General features: G+C 38.0%; 1 protein-coding gene across 1 annotated transcript; it reads left to right on the plus strand.

Annotated features, from left to right (window-relative positions):
* The first annotated feature begins 1,133 nt into the window (after positions 1-1,133).
* TTPA (alpha tocopherol transfer protein) lies at positions 1,134-19,377 on the plus strand. The gene is made up of 5 exons (XM_039702780.1): positions 1,134-3,118; positions 10,575-10,728; positions 12,018-12,211; positions 15,323-15,433; positions 16,870-19,377. The coding sequence occupies exons 1-5, from the start codon at positions 2,924-2,926 to the stop codon at positions 17,038-17,040; spliced, it is 825 nt and encodes a 274-aa protein (XP_039558714.1). The 5' UTR covers positions 1,134-2,923; the 3' UTR covers positions 17,041-19,377.
* The last annotated feature ends 123 nt before the right edge of the window (positions 19,378-19,500 follow it).

Genomic DNA, 19,500 nt, shown 5'->3' on the forward strand with positions numbered 1-19,500 from the left:
CCAAAGTACTTAACATGAACAGATTCCTGTGACAAGCTTGAAGTGATGTGGCTGTCTGCTCTGGACTTCGCTGGAAATTTACATTTGTACAGGAGTTTGCCTGTACAGGACTATTGGTTTGGAGGGATTTTGGATTTTTTTACCTGTACATAATAAATACCAGAGTGATAGGCAATATTTTTTTCATGTGCATGGAATGTCATGTCTCTTTAGTTAATAAATGTAATTGTAATTCGTATTAAATGCCTGTTCACCCTGGAATATGTGATAATCTTGAAGAATTAATACTTGAATTCTATTGGGAGTGTAGGGTTACTTTGCTTTAGCTGGTGTGCACTTCTTTGACTAGATAAGCAAGAGGAAAGAGCAATCTGTTTGGAACCATAAATCAACTCTCCCAATATTTATCTTGATTTCCTGACTCACCAGTCTGCATTTATGTGTTTTAAATATGTGAATTCTTAGTAGAAAAATCAAAGACCTGAAAATTAAACATTCCATGATGTTCCATGTCCTCTGCACAAGTTTAAGCAAGTTAACTAGAACTTAATTTATAGAGATACTAACCTCCTGCAAACATCAGTGTCTGGAATTAAGTTCACCCTTTATGCAAGTTAAACTCTTAATCTTGATCCTAATGAAACTTGTATATTAATGTTAAGTGCATGTGCATGAAAGACAAGGTCTTTGTATTTATCCATATCGTTCACAAAAAAAACCACACAATAACTACTGTAGAGTTGAAACTCAAAAACATTTTAAAATTTTTATAGAATCTTGTAAAAAAAAGAAGCACAAGTGCATGTATATGTTACAGTCAATCTAAGATAGTTGCCTCCACACCTCTTGAACACTTGTCACAGACCTGTTAAAGTATTGTCTGGGTTTTACTCTTGCAGGACTGCAAATTCCAGCTATCCATTAAAAGTCTGTTTGTCACAGGAATATGCCAAAAGGAAACATCAAAGAGCTGCTGTCACATTTTCAGGTCTTTTTTATAAGAGTAATCATTGTGGTTCAAGGGCACAAACAAGGCAAAGTTTACCAACAGGCATAATTTATTTAGACAGAGCTTTCAGACACTTGAGATCTTTTTCACATGTAATTAAACAAAACAAAAACTTACAAGCTTCATCTTGCAACAGGTGTTAATTGCTCTGGTGAAGGGTCAAGTTTACAGCATGGCACCTCTGAAGCAAGCCTTGATGATATCACATCTTCATAGTCAGGGAGTTCTCATTAGTCTTACAAATATGGCCTCATTTGCAGAATTTGTAACAAAATTCTCAAATTTACAGATATTTTTGTAACTCAGTCCTGAGGGAAATCACTGAAACTGCTTGTATAACTAACTTTGTTCATCTGTGAAGCCTAAATCACAATATGAATTTTGTAGAAAAGAGTTAGAAGCTATGAGTTGCTCAGCTGATCCGTCTAATGAAAAGGATCTGTATTCTCTTGCCCTTTTTGTTTTCACAGATGAAGCATTGAGTTAAGAGAATTCTGAGATGGCAAAAGTAAGTGGCAAAAAAGAAAAAAAAGTAAGATGGCAAAAATTATGAAGTGGTGTTTAAAATCACTGTATGAACTTTCTGTGATTTAGCTTTGTTTTTCTCCTACCACCCATGGTTGGGTTACACATTTGCATGCAAATCTTTCCCATGGAAGCTCTGCCCAGAAACTAAAGGAGTGGTTTTTAAAAACCTGTTGTTAGTGTCTCCTCCATATTCTGTTCTCTCTGTTTCTTGCTGTATTTCCAGCTTGCTTTTTCTTCTTGTTCCAGGGTAAGCCCACACTTCCTCACACCTCTTTGTCCAGATATCCACATCTAAATACTCTTAAATACTCTTGACTGCACACCTGTTTCCCAGTTTTTATCCTTTCCTCCAATACTTTCTCCCTGCAAGCTTGTATTCCCTATTCATTCCCTTGAGTTTCTGCCTTTTTTTTCCTTTTTTTTTCTTTTGGAGGGGGTGGCAAAAAAACCCCCTCCTCCAACTGGAAAGCTGAGGGGGATACCTGTAGACATTTCAGTAATGTATAAGAGTCCAAGACATGGTCGGATATGGAAAAATGCTGATCAAAAAGTATTAACTGTAGAAAGTCAGAAAAGGGAAAAGTAATATAGACAAAGTTTTGTAAACCTTTTACTAGACCTAAGCATGCCTTAATAATTGTATATTAAATGAAATAAGGCTTTTAGCATAGGTAGGCCAGAGAGATTCCAAAGGAAACCTAATACAAGGAAAAGGTTATACTAAAAATGCAAAATAAAATAATAGCAATGAACTCTTTACTTTTCATAATCGAACTCACTGCTGTGCAGCAAAGTTGGACTGAGGTTGAATTCAGTTTCACCGCCCTTTCTCCTGGTAGAGTGAATATATTTTCATTACTGCATATGCACGTTAAGGATGAGGTGCTCCAAGGCCATTTTGCACCAGTAGGGACCCCACTTTGCGCTTCATTTCCCAGCTGCAATGAAGTTGCAGCATTTTGCGATTTAGTATCTAAAGATGGGTTATTTTAGCCAAAAGGGGAGGCCACGAGCCTTAGCGGGTCCCGGGGGCAGGGATGACCCTGCTGCGGTGCGCGCCGCGGGTACCAGCGGCGGGGGCCGCCCCTGCAGAGCGAGCAGGTACGGCTCACTTTTGGGGCTGGAAGAGATACACAGGAGATGGCCGTAAAGCGTAAAATTCTAAAAACCGGTCAAGCCCCTAAAAGTGGAGAAACCAAGCCCGGGAGAGGCAGGGCGGTGCCCACCTGCCCGCTCCCTCGCCTGGGGCCCGGGAGGGCGCTCAGGGGTTAATCCCGCGGGGGCGGGGGCAGCCGGGCCGGGCCGGGCTGGGCCGGGCCCCGCCGCCGCGGCTCCGCTCAATGGGACGGGGCCGGCGGCGGGGCTGAGCTCGGCTGTGCTGTGGGGATGTCGCAGGCTCCGCCGGGCGCGGGGCTCCTCAATGACCTGCCCGACCACTCTCCGCGGGTGCGCGGCGCCGTGTCCGAGCTGCGGCGGAGGGCGGAGGCAGAGCCCGGCCAGCGCTGGCCGCAGCCCCTCTCCGATGCCTTCCTGGTGCGGTTCCTGCGCGCCCGAGACTTCCACCTGGAGCTGGCCTGGAGGGTGAGGAGCGGCGGCGGCGGGTCCCGGCGCCCGGGCTTGGGGGGGGTCCGTGCCCTGCGCTGCCGGGCCGGGCGGGGCCGAGCGGGGTTCCCGGGTGTGAATGATGGCTTGTCACGCGTGTCCCCGGCGAGTCAGTGCTCGCTGTGGCGGCCGGCTCGGCGCGGGATCCATGTGGTAACACCAAGGCTGTGGTAGGCGCGGTACTCGCCCGTACAGTCAGTGCGGTAAGGTCACAGCTCCGATTAGGAAACAGTATCCTTCAAAGGACGCCCGTGTCATGATTGTCAGGCTCAGGTTACTAGCAGGCGTACTAGTTTCACTACAGACTTATAATTACTCCAAAACTATGAGTAAAAACTTTTTGCTTGGAGTTTAGTCTTTTACAGCACTCCTTGCAGGCTGTGGTACTTTCCCAGCTCTTTGCATGCCTTTTTGCCACAGAGCACACATATTTTCAATACCCAAAGGCACAGATTGTTATCAGTTTGTTATTTTTTTTAATGAAAGATTGACAGCCATTAAACCTTTGGAACAGAAAGTATTTCCAAATCCTCCCAGGGCAAAAGCGTTGATTCACATGTGCCAACTGAAAGCTGTGTTTCCATGGAATTTTGTGTTGTTTACACTGCATTGCCCAACAGACTTCACCTATTAGTTTCTTCACCTATTAGTTTCTGACTTCTCTGGACTATAGATTTTCCAAGTTTACTCGCCATAAGAGATCATTGTTTGCATAGATGTATTGCAGGATCAAGGTAGCTAAAAAAGGAAATTGAGAAATTGAATTAAGCCCTTAATCATAAGTAGCTTTAAAATTTCTGGTTTTGTTCTTTGCATTTGACTCATGACATTTGCATCATAGCTTTAAACCTTTCCTCCTTAACAAAGAACCAAGGAGTCAAGTCAGATTCCTTTGGATTTTATGTGTCTTACTTTTACTTGAAGTTCATGAGAGTGTTTATATCAAAGCTGTGCACTAACCATTGTAGGACCATGCCTTTTTTTTTTCTTTCCAAACAAAAGCCATTTTATTTTCCTGTGTTTCTTGGTCCCAAAATGCTTAAAGGGCTTAATGAGGACATAGGGATTCCTGAATATCCACTCCTAATTGCATTGTAGTTGGTTGTTACTGGTAATCCTGTAGACAGGATGATGGCACCTCTGAATTTGGCCTGTGTGTTTTTGCATTTTGATGGGATGTGAGTGTGTTAGGTAGGTAGGACTGATGTTTGGGAGTGTGGAATCTAGACTAGTTTTAGGGATTCCTGAATATCCACTCCTAATTGCATTGTAGTTGGTTGTTACTGGTAATCCTGTAGACAGGATGATGGCACCTCTGAATTTGGCCTGTGTGTTTTTGCACTTTGATGGGATGTGTGTTAGGTAGGTAGGACTAATCTTTGGGAGTGTGGAATCTAGACTAGGTTTAGAGATGGGAGTCTATGAAGTAGCAAATTTCCTATGCTTCTCTTGAGAGTCAGCCATCAACACTGGGGGCCTCCTTTGAAAAGTTGTCTTTTTAAAACCTCTTTAGATTTTCTGGGTCTCCTCAGGCTGCTAAGTTTCTGGATTTCAAACCTGCCTTTAAATTAAGAAATTCTGATGTTGAAAACCAACCTGTGTTTAATGTTTCTGTCTAGAATTTCAGTTCTCCAAGTGCTGTAGCCACTTGCACTTAATCTTCTACATACCAGCTGACACCATTTTCTAGAATACTTCTCTTACAGTAATGGAAGAATTACAGAAGCACTTCCCCCCTCACCACAAGAATGTGTTTATTGCAATTGGTATATCAAGGCCAAAGAGAATTATTGGGCAAAAATCTCTCATGGTCCTCAGTTGTACATTCATCTAACCCAAGTGTGACTTCATGCAGAAGTTATGTTAGTACTTCATCCTAGACAGAGCCCTCCTGCCATCCGTCCAGAGAGTGGCTCTTCCCTCTTGTCCTGATTTGATGTTGCCTCTCTTGAGTTCAGGCTCACTGGGCTTCCTTGTACTACTGCATAGTATTTGTAGAGCAGATAAGGGATAATCAAAGTTAATGGCCCTGTCAGTGCATATAAGCAAAGGTTGTCCAGCGTCTTAGTATGGGCTTATACTTAGCCTTAACTATGAATCAAGAGTCTGGCACCTGATCAGACCATTTTATTGATGCATTTCTGGTTAATAATTGACACACATTTATCTGTTGTCAGTTACCAACATTTGGAAATGCTTCAGAAAAGAATAATCAGGCAGATTGTGTCAAAACATTCAATTTCTATATCCTTTATGGTGACTCACAACATCAATTTTTTCCATTTTTCCAGTGGCAATTCCAGACTTGCTTTTAATGATATATTGATATCTCTCATGCTACAAGAAAATCCAGCACTCAAACAGGTATCTGGAATTGAAGGACTTGAAGAAGAGATAAAACTGCCTTAATTTCTTGAAGAGTGATCATTCAGTTAAGCTCAGTAACAGACTATTCTCACAGAATCACAGAATACATTGAGTTGGAAGGGACCCACAGGAATCATTCAAGTTCAGGTCCAGGCTCTGCACAGACACCCTGTCAGAGTCACACTGTGCCTGAGGGCATTGTCCAGATGCCCCTTGAACTCTGTCAGGCTTGGTGCTGTGACCGCTTCCCTGGGGAGCCTGTTCCAGTGCCCAACCACCCTCTGGGTGAAGAACCTTTTTCTAATACCCAACCTAAACTCCCCCTGACACAACTTCAGGCCATTCCCTCATGTTTTGTCACTGGTCACCACTGAGATCAGTGTCTGCCCCTTTTTGAATGTACCAGCTATGTGTGTATGTTTGAGTTCGCTGTTATCACTGAAAACACTGCCACTTGGATTCACTATTGGTATGTGAAATCTGGACAACTAGCATCTCCTTTTGGACATATATGTTTCTTCCTGTTTTATTATCCATTACATCCTATAACTCTTGTATAGGACTCACTCTCAGTGACTTTGGCATGCTGTCTTTTTGTACCTGAAGTAGATTATATTCTGGGGAACAGAGGGAAAATGTTTGGTGTTGAAGCTCTATGCAAAGGGTTTTCATAACATAAATGTATAAGCATCACTTTGTGGCACTGAAAACTCTCTAAATATCTAGGATCCTTTTAGGAGTTCTGGTTGATACCAAGGTAGAAAGCCAGAATTTTGTTTTTCATTCGACTTACGGAGGAATGAGGATTTCCTAGTGTGTTCTGCTGCAAGGAAGTCACTTAGGATGACTGTGCTATGCAAGCAGTGTTGTTTTCTGTAGTGTCAAACACTGCTGAGTCGTGGACATCATCTCTGAGGATCTTCACGTCATTCAAACATAAATGCTAAGTTGAAATCAGTCACTTGGCTGCTTTTCTTCCATCTATACTGAGGAATTCCTTGAAAAGGATGGAAGAGTCCTTATTATCTCTCTGAGCTGACTCTTGAGGAAACAAATCAGTCAGCCAGGCTTCTCTGTGCTAAGCCAGCACGTGCCAGTCTTTTTCCAGTGACAAGGAAGTAATGCATGAAGAATTAGGAAAGTTCTGTGTCTCTATAAAATATTTCAAATTCTTTGTCTGAGTAGTATAAATTTAAACATACAGTTGTATGTTTAAATTCTGGGTATATTTGTGCACACATATATTTAAAAAATGTATAAAATACATATGCACACAAAGGTTTATATTCTGAAATTTGAGCTGTGGTTTCTCCTGCAAAGAATGCCAGTAGAAAATATTTTTTCCCAAGCATTGTGTGCACTGATACAACTTCTGACACAACAGAGGCCTAATTCTGCCTATCATCCATGTTAATATAACTAAATAGTTGTTAATCAAGAAAAATGTAATTAATTTACTTTTACATATGCATTAGTTTCTCTAACAACCACAATGTTTTCTAGTTACTTGGCTTCTAAGTAAAGTACTAAGTTCACTTTGGTTTGTAGGACCTGAATCTTGGTTTAATTGGTAACTTTGTAATCTCTAATGTACAGAAATCTGGAACTGTCCCCAACAGACATCAGGGAAAAAACCCTCTTAATTAATGCTGAACTACAGACACTGGAGTTTTTCATCCAGCTCTCCCCCCCTTTATCGAGTTATCTTGCATCTATTTTCAGATGCTGAGCAGATGCTAAGTAGGTTATTCCATTTGTAAACACAGATAATTATACATTGAGATGTTTTTCTTGAGTCGTTAAATGTGTGAGCCATTTTTTATACTGGGTAATGAATGTGTCTGTTTTTCCTGACATTAGGTTGTTTCATCTATATCCAAACTGATTGTTATATGCAATATTTATGTTTTACCCTGCTGAAAAAGAATCTTACTTGAAAAAAATTTTACATTAATTTCTGTGCTTAAACAGTGTAAAACTAGAAAACCTCTAAACTACTGCTAGTGTTTGAATTTCTTTATATGTTTAAGGATTACTCTTTTAAGTGGCCATGTGAGGCTTGACTATGTCCAGCTGTAAGAAAGGGGTTGCTTACATAAATAAAAATTTACAGAATATCTGCCAAAAGTAGCTGTAGATTCTGTGGAAGATGCTGTAATGCTGACCCTTACTTCAGACCTAAATAATTTTAGGTAATTAGATTAGGTTTTCAAAATCTGAGAACTCTTCAGCACTTTGTGATTTTCTTGCCAAGGGAAGTATATTTTAGGCTCAGCCAAGTTACATGTCTGAAAGGTGCACCACTTACTTGTGGAAAGTGTCAGAAAGTATTCCAACCATATATTTACTACTTAATAGGTGTGCAAGTAGGTTAACTATGCCTTCTGTAAGGATCTTGAGTGCATCACAGGTTGAAAACACCACTCTTTCTTCCAAAGTCCAAGAACTTAAATCCTTTTTTTCCAACTTGGAAAATGCAAATATCATGAAAATGAGAAACTATCTGTATTGACTAGACAGGATTATTTAGGATATTGAATTAATGTGCCATTTTTGTTCTCATCCTAGTTTTGGCAGGGAGTTCTTCAAAGAGGTGTTTAAAATATATGTCTTCATGATGTTGTGGTACCACAGATTTTAGAAGAAAAGTGACAAATTACAAACCGACAGATGTTTGCATAGTTGTTTTCAGGGTGGTTTTGTATTTTGCTGCTTTTTCAGAGTCTGTTTTGGAAAGACCAAGGAAAAAACATGTTGACATTGCTGTCTGGCACAAAGCAGTTGGGATTGCTCAAACAGTGCCCTTTGTAGACAGTAAAGTACTGACAGAATGAGATAATCAGAGTACCTCAACAGGCCTATCTTTGCAATTGTAGTGAACTTCTGCTCCACAAATTAACTTACTTTTCCTACTTCCTCCCTTTTTCCTTCACCAGGTTTGTTTGTTAGTTTTAAAACTAACCTAGGCTAAATCTGATTGAATGCAGTCAATAGACTTCTAATAAAATTCTCCTAATGGTTAAATGTTTCCTTCTATGGTGATGGTTTAGGATGTGGCTTTTATCTGTTTTTTTTCCACTGCCAAATCAAGTGGGATAATAGCATGGTATATAATTAAAAAAAAAAAAATCTAAATATGTATTTATAGGCTCTATTTCCATAAAAAATAGCTAATTTCTAATCAGTGTGCCATGTATTTTAAAGCAAATTTTGTTGATAAACAATAATGTTTTATAGATAGTTTCCTCATGGCAATTCCTTTGAGAGACCTTCAAAATCATATAACCTTAATCTGAGCAGGAAAGCATTAAGCTGAAGAAAAGGTATGTTTTATGTAAAATGATACAAGAAGCTCAAAAAAAGAGGGAAGAATAGGAGATAAGACTAATTATCTGACATGAGCATGCTGTGAGCTACAGGATGCTGAATTCCAGGTCTCCCTCTAAGAGTGTGTAGGGATGAATTCAATTTTACTGAATTTCCTTTTGATCATTCTTCCAGTGAAAATACTGAAGAAAATAATACTTGCACAGATATGAGAAATTTAAATTTTTTTACAGTTATATTCTATTAGTTGGACCTGACAGCTCTTTTAACTTGAGTATTTCTGTTACAAAATATAGAGTAATTGATAAAGGAAAAAAAAATTCTGTTAATACAAATGAAATAAAAGACAAAGAATTTTCGTTGATGCTTTCAGTGCAATTAACACAATTTGTGAAACTGTGCAAAGGATCAGCTTGAGTTTTCCTGTTTGATGAAATATAGAAAAAAATTTTAAAAGCTAGGCAGGCTGTGCATGCCACCTTTAAGATTTAAAGCTATGTTTTGGTTTGCTGTGAAACAAGATACTGAAAAGCCTGGTTCTCTTAGCTACTTTGAAGGTCTTGGGTTAGACCTCTAAGTTATAGCCATTGAGGAAATTAAAACAAAATATTAATTACTTGTAATAGCTATCTCTCTACTTTCCAAACTTCGTGATAACCTTAGCAGAGGTGATACAGCAGAGGCAAATTTTAGTTGATGAGCAGAGAGGAAGCATTTTAGAAGACAGTCTTACCTAGCTTCCTACTTATGCACAATGTCTTAAATAAATTTTAATTGCAGGGCATAGTTCATTTTCCCCACAACCACTTTAATATTAAAGGAGACACAGTAATTAGACTTGGAAGTTAGAACTACTGCATCACCAACTTAACTTTTCACAATCCATCTCTAAGATGACCTTTCACAGTGCTGCCTGTAATTCCTCAACACAGATGTTACCTCACAAAGGAACACCTTTAATTGCCTCTTCCTCAGCATTAGTCCATGGCCTTTCAACACACAGCTCCTCCTGTGCCTTAGAAATTCCGGTTATGGTGCTGCCTCCCAGTCTTGGGGATCAGGCTGACCAAGTCCTGACAGCAGATGGGATCTCTGTTTTATTTACCCAGACAGGTTGTCATTATTTCCACTCTGTGGGAGGGAAATTGTCCAATGTGTAATAGACCCACTTCTGTGTTGTATTCTCTCATTTCAGAGGGGTAGAAGAAACCTCAAACATGTTTTTGGGTATGCTGATGACCATACCTGTTTCAAATAGTAAATTGAAATTATTGATGACTGTAAAAAATAGGGAGGAAGGGAGAGAGTGAGTGAGAGAAGGAGAATGTTCCTCCATAAAATTTTGCACTTCTAAATTAAAAAAAATCCTGAATGAGTCTGATGAAGTAGCAAAATGAACAATCCTAAAGGTAACCTGAGCAGAAAAAAATGGGATTTAGATGCATTTTACATAGAAATGACGGGCTTATTATATATTCAGTTTTCTTTCTGACACAAAATGATAACTGCGGTCCATTAATGATTTGACTGGGTTCTAAATTCATCATGACAATTTACTCACTTCATCCAGTATAGCAACCTTCTGTTTCTAGGAGTGATTTGATTAAAATATACAATTAAATTATAGCTAATTTAATGAATTAAACCTCACTGTGACCACATTTGGAAAACATATTTTTAACTGTGCTCTTCCTATAATAGCTGATGCTTACCTGACATCCAAATTATTTTCTTTTTCCAGTTATTGAAGAATTATCAGAAGTGGAGAATCGAATGCCCAGAAATAAGTGCAGATTTACAACCATCTTCTGTTCTTGGTCTTTTGCAAGCTGGCTATCACGGAGTCCTAAGATCAAGAGACCCACATGGAAGCAAAGTTCTAATATACAGAATTGGTGAGTGACAAAATTGCTTGGAATGGTTTTACACTTGATTCTGACACTGAAGTTTTTAGGGGTTTTTTTGTTTGCGTTGTTTTTTGCTTTTGTTTGTTTGCTTTGGTTTGGTTTTGTTTTTTATTGGGGTTTGTTTATTTTTTTAATTACCACCATTTCAGGTGCAAACCAAAAATATTTTATGGGTACAACTGCAGGAGTTGATAAAACTAGATCATATCAGAACATCTTAACTAGAAATTTAATATATTTATGTACCTTGCTAGAAATGCATTTACATTAATATAAAGATGAACTTAGTGAGCTATAACAGTTAAATAATTTTACTTATATATTGGTATAGCTAAAGCTGTACAATCCCTTAGGAAGAACCTAATTTTCTTTTTTAGTGAAATTCTTATTGCATCATAACAAATTGAAGGTTAAAACTTATAAGATTTTATTATTATGTAGGGTTTTTTTGGCTCTGAGTGTCCAAAAATCATTTGACTCTAAGTAAATTGCCAAAGTCGTGGGCTAAGACTGTGGTACTGATGCAGATGCAGCACAGAGTAGGGAGAACACAAACAATGGTGTACACCTTGTCATATATCAACATTCAGTTTAGGCTGGGATGAGCAGTTCACCAGGCTTTCATTGTTTACTTGTAGCCAGAGTCCTAGCAAACAACACTTAGAAAATGCTTGATGCATCTCCCAAAAATATTTTCAAAATGTACATAGTTAAATCTCATCATGCTTGTTTTCTGTCTTATCTCTATGCTTGTTTTGGACTGAAACTTTATTTTTGCCAACTTTCAAAGAACTGTATTATTATCATCTGTAGGTCTAGTAGGCGGTTGTGCCCTCTAAAGCTTTCATCTAGGGTTAAGGCTCATCCCATGCAATTTTTTTGCTCAGGCCTCAGAAAAAAAAAAAAAAAAGAAATGAGATTCACTGAGTTGTGCCAGAAAATTACGGTGCTGAAAAGCAATTATATTAATTGATTGTACTGATGATCTACAGCTTCTGCTAGCATGAGTGTTACTGAATTGTACCTTGTACTGGGTCTGTGGCCATAGGTAGAACATGCTACATTACATGGTACTATCTACTAAAAGAGCATCAAAGATGAATGAGAGAGCAGGCACACAAATTAACTTATGCACTGGCAAACCAGTTTATTTCAGGAACTTTGTTCTTGCCGATTAATTCTTGTTCCTGAGAAGCACATTAGAAGCCATGGGAATAAAAAGTGCAGGTGTATGGGGTTTTCTCATTGTAATGCAGGGTAATCTATCTTCTCTTCAGGACAGTGGGATCCCAGTTTATTTACAGCATATGATGTGTTCCGTGTAAGTCTCATTACATCTGAACTCATTGTAAAGGAGATTGAGACTCAGCGAAATGGAGTCAAGGCCATCTTTGACCTTCAAGGGTGGAGATTTGCTCATGCTTTTCAAATCAGTCCAGCAGTGGCCAAGAAAATTGCTGCTGTTCTCACAGTAAGTATGACATAATGCTTTATGCAGCTTCATTGCTATGACTTCAATTTTTTCATCCCTTCCAAGCTATAGTAAATTTTTCTTCTGTAGGCATTCTCAGACTATGCAACTTAGAAGAACAAAATCCTAAAACAATTACAAGTTGTGCTTGATTTTACCTAAATTTTATTCTTGTACACTAGTAAATGCCCTCTAGCTTCTGCTATTTTATAAGAACTCCACCAACCTGTTACAACACAAGAATTTCATAACTGGAGGAGCAGATGAAGCCCAGTTTTCGAAGGATCTCTGTTTGTTATCCTGTTTCATCTTTTCTCTTCCATTCTTTTGTGTATTATTACTGTGTATCAATATTTAAAGCATTTATTCCTGCCTCAGAGAATATTAAAAATAGCATGCACTGTAAGCAATTAAGAGAAAGACACTCCTAACTTGTTACCAGTATGGATGATGCTTATATGATCTTCCAGCTGCTAACAACAGAATGTATAACATTTATGTTCTGCTTGCTTTCTTCCCACAACATGAGCATTGTTTGGTGCAAATCACTGTTACTTCACCTTCTGTTTTTCATAAAATCTCAGGACTTTACTATCTTTAAGGCTTATTCATTTCTGCCAAATTCAGTTTAACTTTGCCACTGAATTTGAGAGAAAAAAAAATTAAAGAAAGAAGGGGACAGAGAATTGACAGGCAAGCTACAGTGTAGTCCTATAATCTTATTTTCCTTCAGAAGTTACGTTGAAAGTCAGTAATAATAAAACTGTTAGCCTGTGATGTGGAAATGAGCCAGGGAGATAATCTCTTGCTCTGATTTGGTAAGGTTCATATCTGAGATTCAATCAAAGCTTAGTCATTGAATTAATATCATCAGAACTTCAGATGTCCTTCCTTTCTGATACCTACTATAAAAATTTATTGAAACCATTAGGTATTCCCAACTTTGTACATCTAGAATAAGAACTCCTGGTGTTATGCAGTCTTGGGTCAGATCTCATGGAAACAGGACTAGTGATAGTGTTTCAGTTGATTTCTGAGGTAGTAAACATATTGCTGGTAATTTTTTTAACCTTGAAATAGAGCAGAAAGGAGGCAGAATAAGATTTGCAAGAACATCTAAAGGTTTCAATCCATTATCTCAAAGCAGGAAATTCTTTGACTTTGTTTCCATCTTGACCTATTTCTGATTTTTTTAAACTTCTAAATGCTTATTCTAGCTATGCAAAAGGAAAACTAAAAATTGTTTCCAGTATTCTTTTCTAAGAAGAAAAAGAATTTTATTTTTTTTTTGTCCCCTGATTCCTTTCCTCACTTTTAACTGGGTTTGTAAATTTTGTCCAAAGATTACATTAGTGTTGTTCAATATTATATAATCATAAAATATCTTAAGTTGGAAAGGACTCATCAGAATCATCAAGATCAACTCCTGGCCCTATGCAGGACACCCCAAGAGAAACACCATGTGGCTGAGAGCATTGTCCAAACACTTCTTGAACTCTTGTCAGGCTTGGAGCTGTGATCCCTTCCCTGGGGACCCTGTTCCAGTGCTCAACCACCCTCTGGGTTAAGAACTTTTTCCTCATATCCAATATAAGCCTTCTCTGACACAACCTCAAGCCATTCCCTTAGGTGCTGTCTCTGGTCAGGAGAGTGAAGAAATCTTCCCTTCCTCTTCCCCTCACAAGGAAATTGCAGACTGTGATGAGGTTTCTCCTCAGTCTCCTCTTCTCCAGGCTGAGCTGACCAAGTGGCCTCAGCCACTCCTCACACAACCTCCCCTCCAGGCTCTTCACCACCTCCTGACCCTCATTTGAATCTCTCTAGTAGCTTAATGTCTTTTTTATATTTTGGTGCCCAAAACTGCACACAGTATTCAAGGTGAGGCTGCCCCAGTGCAAAGGAGAGCAGGACAATGCCCTCCTTTGCCCAGCTGGAGATGCTGTGCCTGATACACCCCAGGACATGCTTAATGCACTCCAGAATATGCTTATAAGTAAAACCTTAGTTTTAACCTGTACTTTACTCAGGAAATGTGTCTTGCAAATTACTATCCTGTATCAAGAAACAGAAGTTAATAGAAAGGAAATATGTACTAAGGAATGGAAAGCATACTATGGATAATAACAGATTTTTCAAGATAATGTCACTTATCCCAGGCAGAAAATTGTTTTGTGAAAATGATAGTAGACTTTAAGTATATGATAACCCATAATAACATTAAGTGAACATACAAGCTGATAATTTTAAGGTCTTTATCATACATTAAAATCTAGGAGTGGCACTAAAGAAACGTTTTAGCCTTGGATTTTTTCTTCCTTAGAACTATTGAACTAGTGAGGAGATATGTTTGTGAGAAGTACCATTTTTATAAGCAGAAAACCTCTCAGAGGTAGTATCAAGTGGGATATGAAGGGAAGCTGTACTTTCCCCATTGCACAAAGCTTGTTTTGGGCACTGCCATATTTTCTTTTAAATTTGAAAGATCTGGAACTTTTAAATGAATGCAAGTAGAATCCAAGCTGTTTCATATTATAAAGGTTGTATAGCAGATATTTTAAAATTTTCATTAAAACAGTAATCTTGTTGTAAAGCTGAACTTCTGTCTTGGCCAAATTCCTAGTAATTTCAAGGCTTACCTCTAAATTATAAATAAAACTTACTTAACTTAAAGTTAGTATTTTCAATAGTTTATATATATTTATGGCTGTAAATTGCCAATAAAAGCACATATCTAGATAGCATTTTGTAAATTAATAGCAGAATCTTGTGAAAAATTGTACATTAGAAGAAAAGCTGAGCACAAAGTTTGTGTACAATTTTTATGTGCAATTTGGTGATAGTTTTCTTTTTTGTTTTTCTGTTTGTTTTTAATATTCAATCTCACCTCCTACTGAGGTGAAAGTATTTTGAGATCTTTTCCCTCTAATGAGAGGAACAAGATATGATTTTTCTAAATGTTGTTCTCAATTTAGACTGCTAGAAAGAATTGGCAAGGTCAGAAGAAATACTATAACCTATGGACTAGACAGTTTTTACAGGCCTGTGCTTAGTAATAGAGGTGTTTCAATAATGTTTTCTTTTTCTTATTCTGTTTTCCATGTATGCTGACAGGATTCCTTTCCACTGAAAGTTCGAGGTATCCACTTGATTAATGAGCCTTTATTCTTCCACCCAGTCTTCGCTCTAATTAAGCCTTTTCTCACTGAAAAAATAAAGCAACGGGTGAGTGCACACAAATATTTCTTTCTGCCACAAAATCCTTATATGAAAATCTGCAGCACTTTCCTTAGGCTCTGTTACTTCTAAGTACTGAAGAGCATAAATCATTTTTGTTGGCTAGTGCCATACAGACCTCCAGAATCTAACAGTAAAGCATTTGCAGTTATTATTAACATAAGAGTAGCAAGTGGTGCTGTTATCACTCCTCTAAAGAGAAAAAAAAGTGACACAAAGAGGTTAAATAATTTTCTTGAGGTCACATAACAATTCTTCTGCAGAACTAGAAATAGGTCCTGGATTTCCCAGTGCTCTGCCTATAAATGATTGATAGAGAAAAATGATCACTGAGCAGTGTTTTATGGTCCAAGCTGTGCAGCAATAGTAGAAGACAACTGTTTAGCTCTGACAGACCTCCAGAGGCATTTATGCATCAAAAATTGGTCAGACTTAATTTCTAAGTTTTTTTTCCAAATAGCTCCTTACTTGCTTTAAATAGTTTTGCAGTTAGAGATCTGCAAAAAGATTTGTATTTGGATGCAAAAGCATGCCAAGGACTATGGTTTGTTGCAGCACATGAAAAATACTGGAGTTTTCAGCTGGCACAAAAGTGAAGTGGTAACAGCAGGACTAAGGTACAAAATAAGCAGAATATTGTTATTTCAGTTCTGAAGCCTCCTTTTCTCAGCACATGGATCTTGGGCATTTGCAATAGCCACTGCATGCCAGGACAGTCAATCCTAGAAAAGTATCAGACTGGAAATAATGAACAAGGCTTCAAAATAGCTACAATAAAGCAAGAGGAGAAGAACCAAACATACAGTGTTGAAAGACTTAAAGTGGAGAAGTAGTCCAGAATCCAATTCCAGTTGGAACTGAAAGATAAGGACTGATGTATAGATTCTGTTGAGTATCTTCCTTGACACCTGTTTTAACCTACATACATACTACATAATCTTGTTTTTAAATACGTGTGGCAGGACCAGATAGTAATGGCCGTGAGCCAGACAGGGCTCTTTTCTTGGAAATGACTAAAGGGCAACGACAAGATATCATGACAAAACAAATCACCAGTATTCACACGGTTTAGTTAAGTTTAGCAGTTTGGATGTAGTGTGTACTCTCACCAACGTTGCTAAACCAGTCTGGAACAAGTGCATAGTTAGTTTTGGCTCCTGTGCTCACAGCTACACAAAATGCAGTTCTCAGGTTGTAGTCCATCCTTCATCAGCCTTCAGATTCAGAGGAGGACGAGTTTGAGTACCTAGGGGAAACTCACAAGGGTAGTTCCTCCATTTAAGGAATTAATTATGAACAAATACACTTATTTAGTTAAACCAAGCTGATAGGTTCAGCTCTTGCACTGAGATGCTTTGCTGCCTGTTCTCACTCAACAGTCTAGCATTCATACCCAAGTAAATGCTTTTAATATTTTGGTTTAGGTGTACATGCACGGAAATAACTACTTGCAGAGTCTGACCGAACACTTCCCTGTCAGCATGCTCCCACAGGAATATGGGGGGGAGGAAGTCTCCATTGAAGAGCTGGCCAAGGAATGGACTGACTTCATAATGGCATCTTCAGATTATCTTCAGAGCATTTCTCTGGCCTAGGAATAACCTTAATATACAGTATTTTATTAATTCTTGAACACTGGAATTGGAAATAAATTTAATATGAAAATTTCCATTGTGAATGAAACCAGTATGTCTTTGCAGGGCACTCATTGAATGTTATGTTGGCTGCACTTTTATACTAACTGGAGGCTATCAGTTTGTATGTCTGAAGAGATTAATGAATTTTACATGTTTGTCTCACTGTTTGTTATTGAGTAACTTGTATGCCAGAAAGCTGAAGAGTGCATTGGAAATCAGATTGATACTGCTGCTGTTCGGTCTTTGGAGACAACTCTTCTGTAATAATGTAGTCCAGAACCTTACACTTAGCTCTTGAATCTTGGCTTGTCAAGACAATACAAAACAAAGAATAGACTGTGAATAGGGTAGTTTGTTGCAGAAATAGGACTACAGAGCTGATTTACAAGGAGTGAAGAGGCTGCTTTTTGGATTGATTCTCAGGGAAAAAATGCTGTTTTGTTAGTTTGTATCAAATTGAAAATTAGTCAGCAATAGTGAGACATTTGTGTTACTCTTTGTGCTGCTTGTGCATCTTCCCTTTTTGTCCTAATTAACAGAATAATATTCAAGTTTTATAGAAAAACAGTACATACCTATTCTTCCAAGAACAGTGTGAATCAGGGGAGGAACTGGTAAAAGAGTCATAACAACCTTGAAAATTATTATTTTCTTTCTTAAAAGTGATACTGTCTTTGGACAACTATAAAAAACTCAGATTATTATCCTTTAATCTCTAGTATAGTGGACTACAGAGGTCAAAAGTTTTCAGCTGTTTGCATTATCTGTTTGTTTCAGAGGGTAAAGTAGGTTATCCTTTGCAGATCTGAACTTTAGAAATATCTGTTGTATTTTTAAGGGTGTTGTAAGGTCACTTTGGACCTCAGAATAGGAGATGCTTGGTATTGTAATTTTATTTTCAGTACAGTAACTGTTCTTAACTCTGTTTTGTTTTTGCATAAGCACTATATGTTTAAGCATTCCATATGAATTTTCCTATTAATAAATCCATAAAAAATGCTTTTATCTCAGGTAGCTAGAAATGATAACTTCTGTTATTTAGTACTCTTTAGGACATTGGAATGGTATCTAGACATAGGGAAGAGAAATGAAACTATCCTATTATATTAGAAATGCCTTACTTTAGATTATGATTAGTAAGGCGTTATTGCAAGAGTCATTGGAAACAATTCCTTATTAGCAAGAGGAATATCTATGAAAGACCCCTTGGAGTACTTGTTGATTGTATTTTCTTCTGCTGTGGTAAGATTAATGCCAGAACTTCTTTCAAAACTGACAACAACCTCTTCCAATTTCTGAATTTCCTGAAATGCCTTTTTAATTTTTCTCTTTCAAAATATTTTTGATATGAGGCCTAAATTTAAAGAAACCTTATTCAGATATATGATTATGTGAAGATGTATTTCATAAATATTTCTTTTTCTCAGATTTTGTGACACTATTTTGTGATACACTGTTTTGTGATACAAAAGATCCTTAAATAGACAAGTTCGATGAACTGCAAATTCTTCTTTATAAGAAAATAGACTAAGTAGTCAGGTATCTGGCAATTGTTCAAGTGTGTAACTCAAGTTCCAAGTAATTTACCAGCTGGAGACCTGAAGCTATTGTCTTAATGTTAAAGTCCTTCAGTTTTAATCTGTGAATGTAAACTGCACTAAGAAATGAACCATGTTTCAGTGAACAAGAAAATTTAAACTTTTCCTATGAAACCAATCTCTGATTGCTACTGGTTTATGTAGTAGAAACCTCATTTGATTGCACATGTATATACATATTTAGCTGTGGCATTTTAATCTTTATTTGGACTTCACCAGCTCTATGAATATAAAGTTATAAGTGGTTTAAAAAATACCCTGATCCTGTTATTAAGTGGTAGAGTGTTTGCATAACTCAGCAGTTAGAGCACTGAGCGCAGTTATTTTTTCCTGAACTGTTAATTATTTTTTAATGTTTACATATTATATAGGATGTGGGAACTGTTAATTGCCATGGCTGCTAATAATAAGGACACAATACAATTGGAACATTTACATAATGAATAGTGAAGATATTGGTATGATGTGCGGTGGTGTCGCAGCTTTGAGCAGCAGCCAACAAAACAAAAATCCCTCAGTGCATTATTCTTTATAAACATCGGGAGTGCCTCTAAAAAAAAAATAAAGTTCCTTTTAAACGGTACAAATATAATTTACTACTGACTGTAAGCACGATGTAATGCACAATTTTTAATTTTTTCCCCTCTTTTAAAATGTATTAGCATATATTTTAATTAATAAAGCCTTTCTGGTTGAACCAGTCTGTCACGGGTGCGCTTTCAGAGGAGGAGGCGCCGCGGGGCTGGGGGCAGCGGGCCGGGACTGCATTTGGCAGCGGGCCGGGACTGCATTTCCCAGCGAGCCGCGCTGAGGGCGGGCC

This window comes from Passer montanus, unplaced genomic scaffold (assembly GCF_014805655.1).
Source record: "Passer montanus isolate IOZ18808 unplaced genomic scaffold, ASM1480565v1 scaffold16, whole genome shotgun sequence".
NCBI lineage: Eukaryota > Metazoa > Chordata > Aves > Passeriformes > Passeridae > Passer > Passer montanus.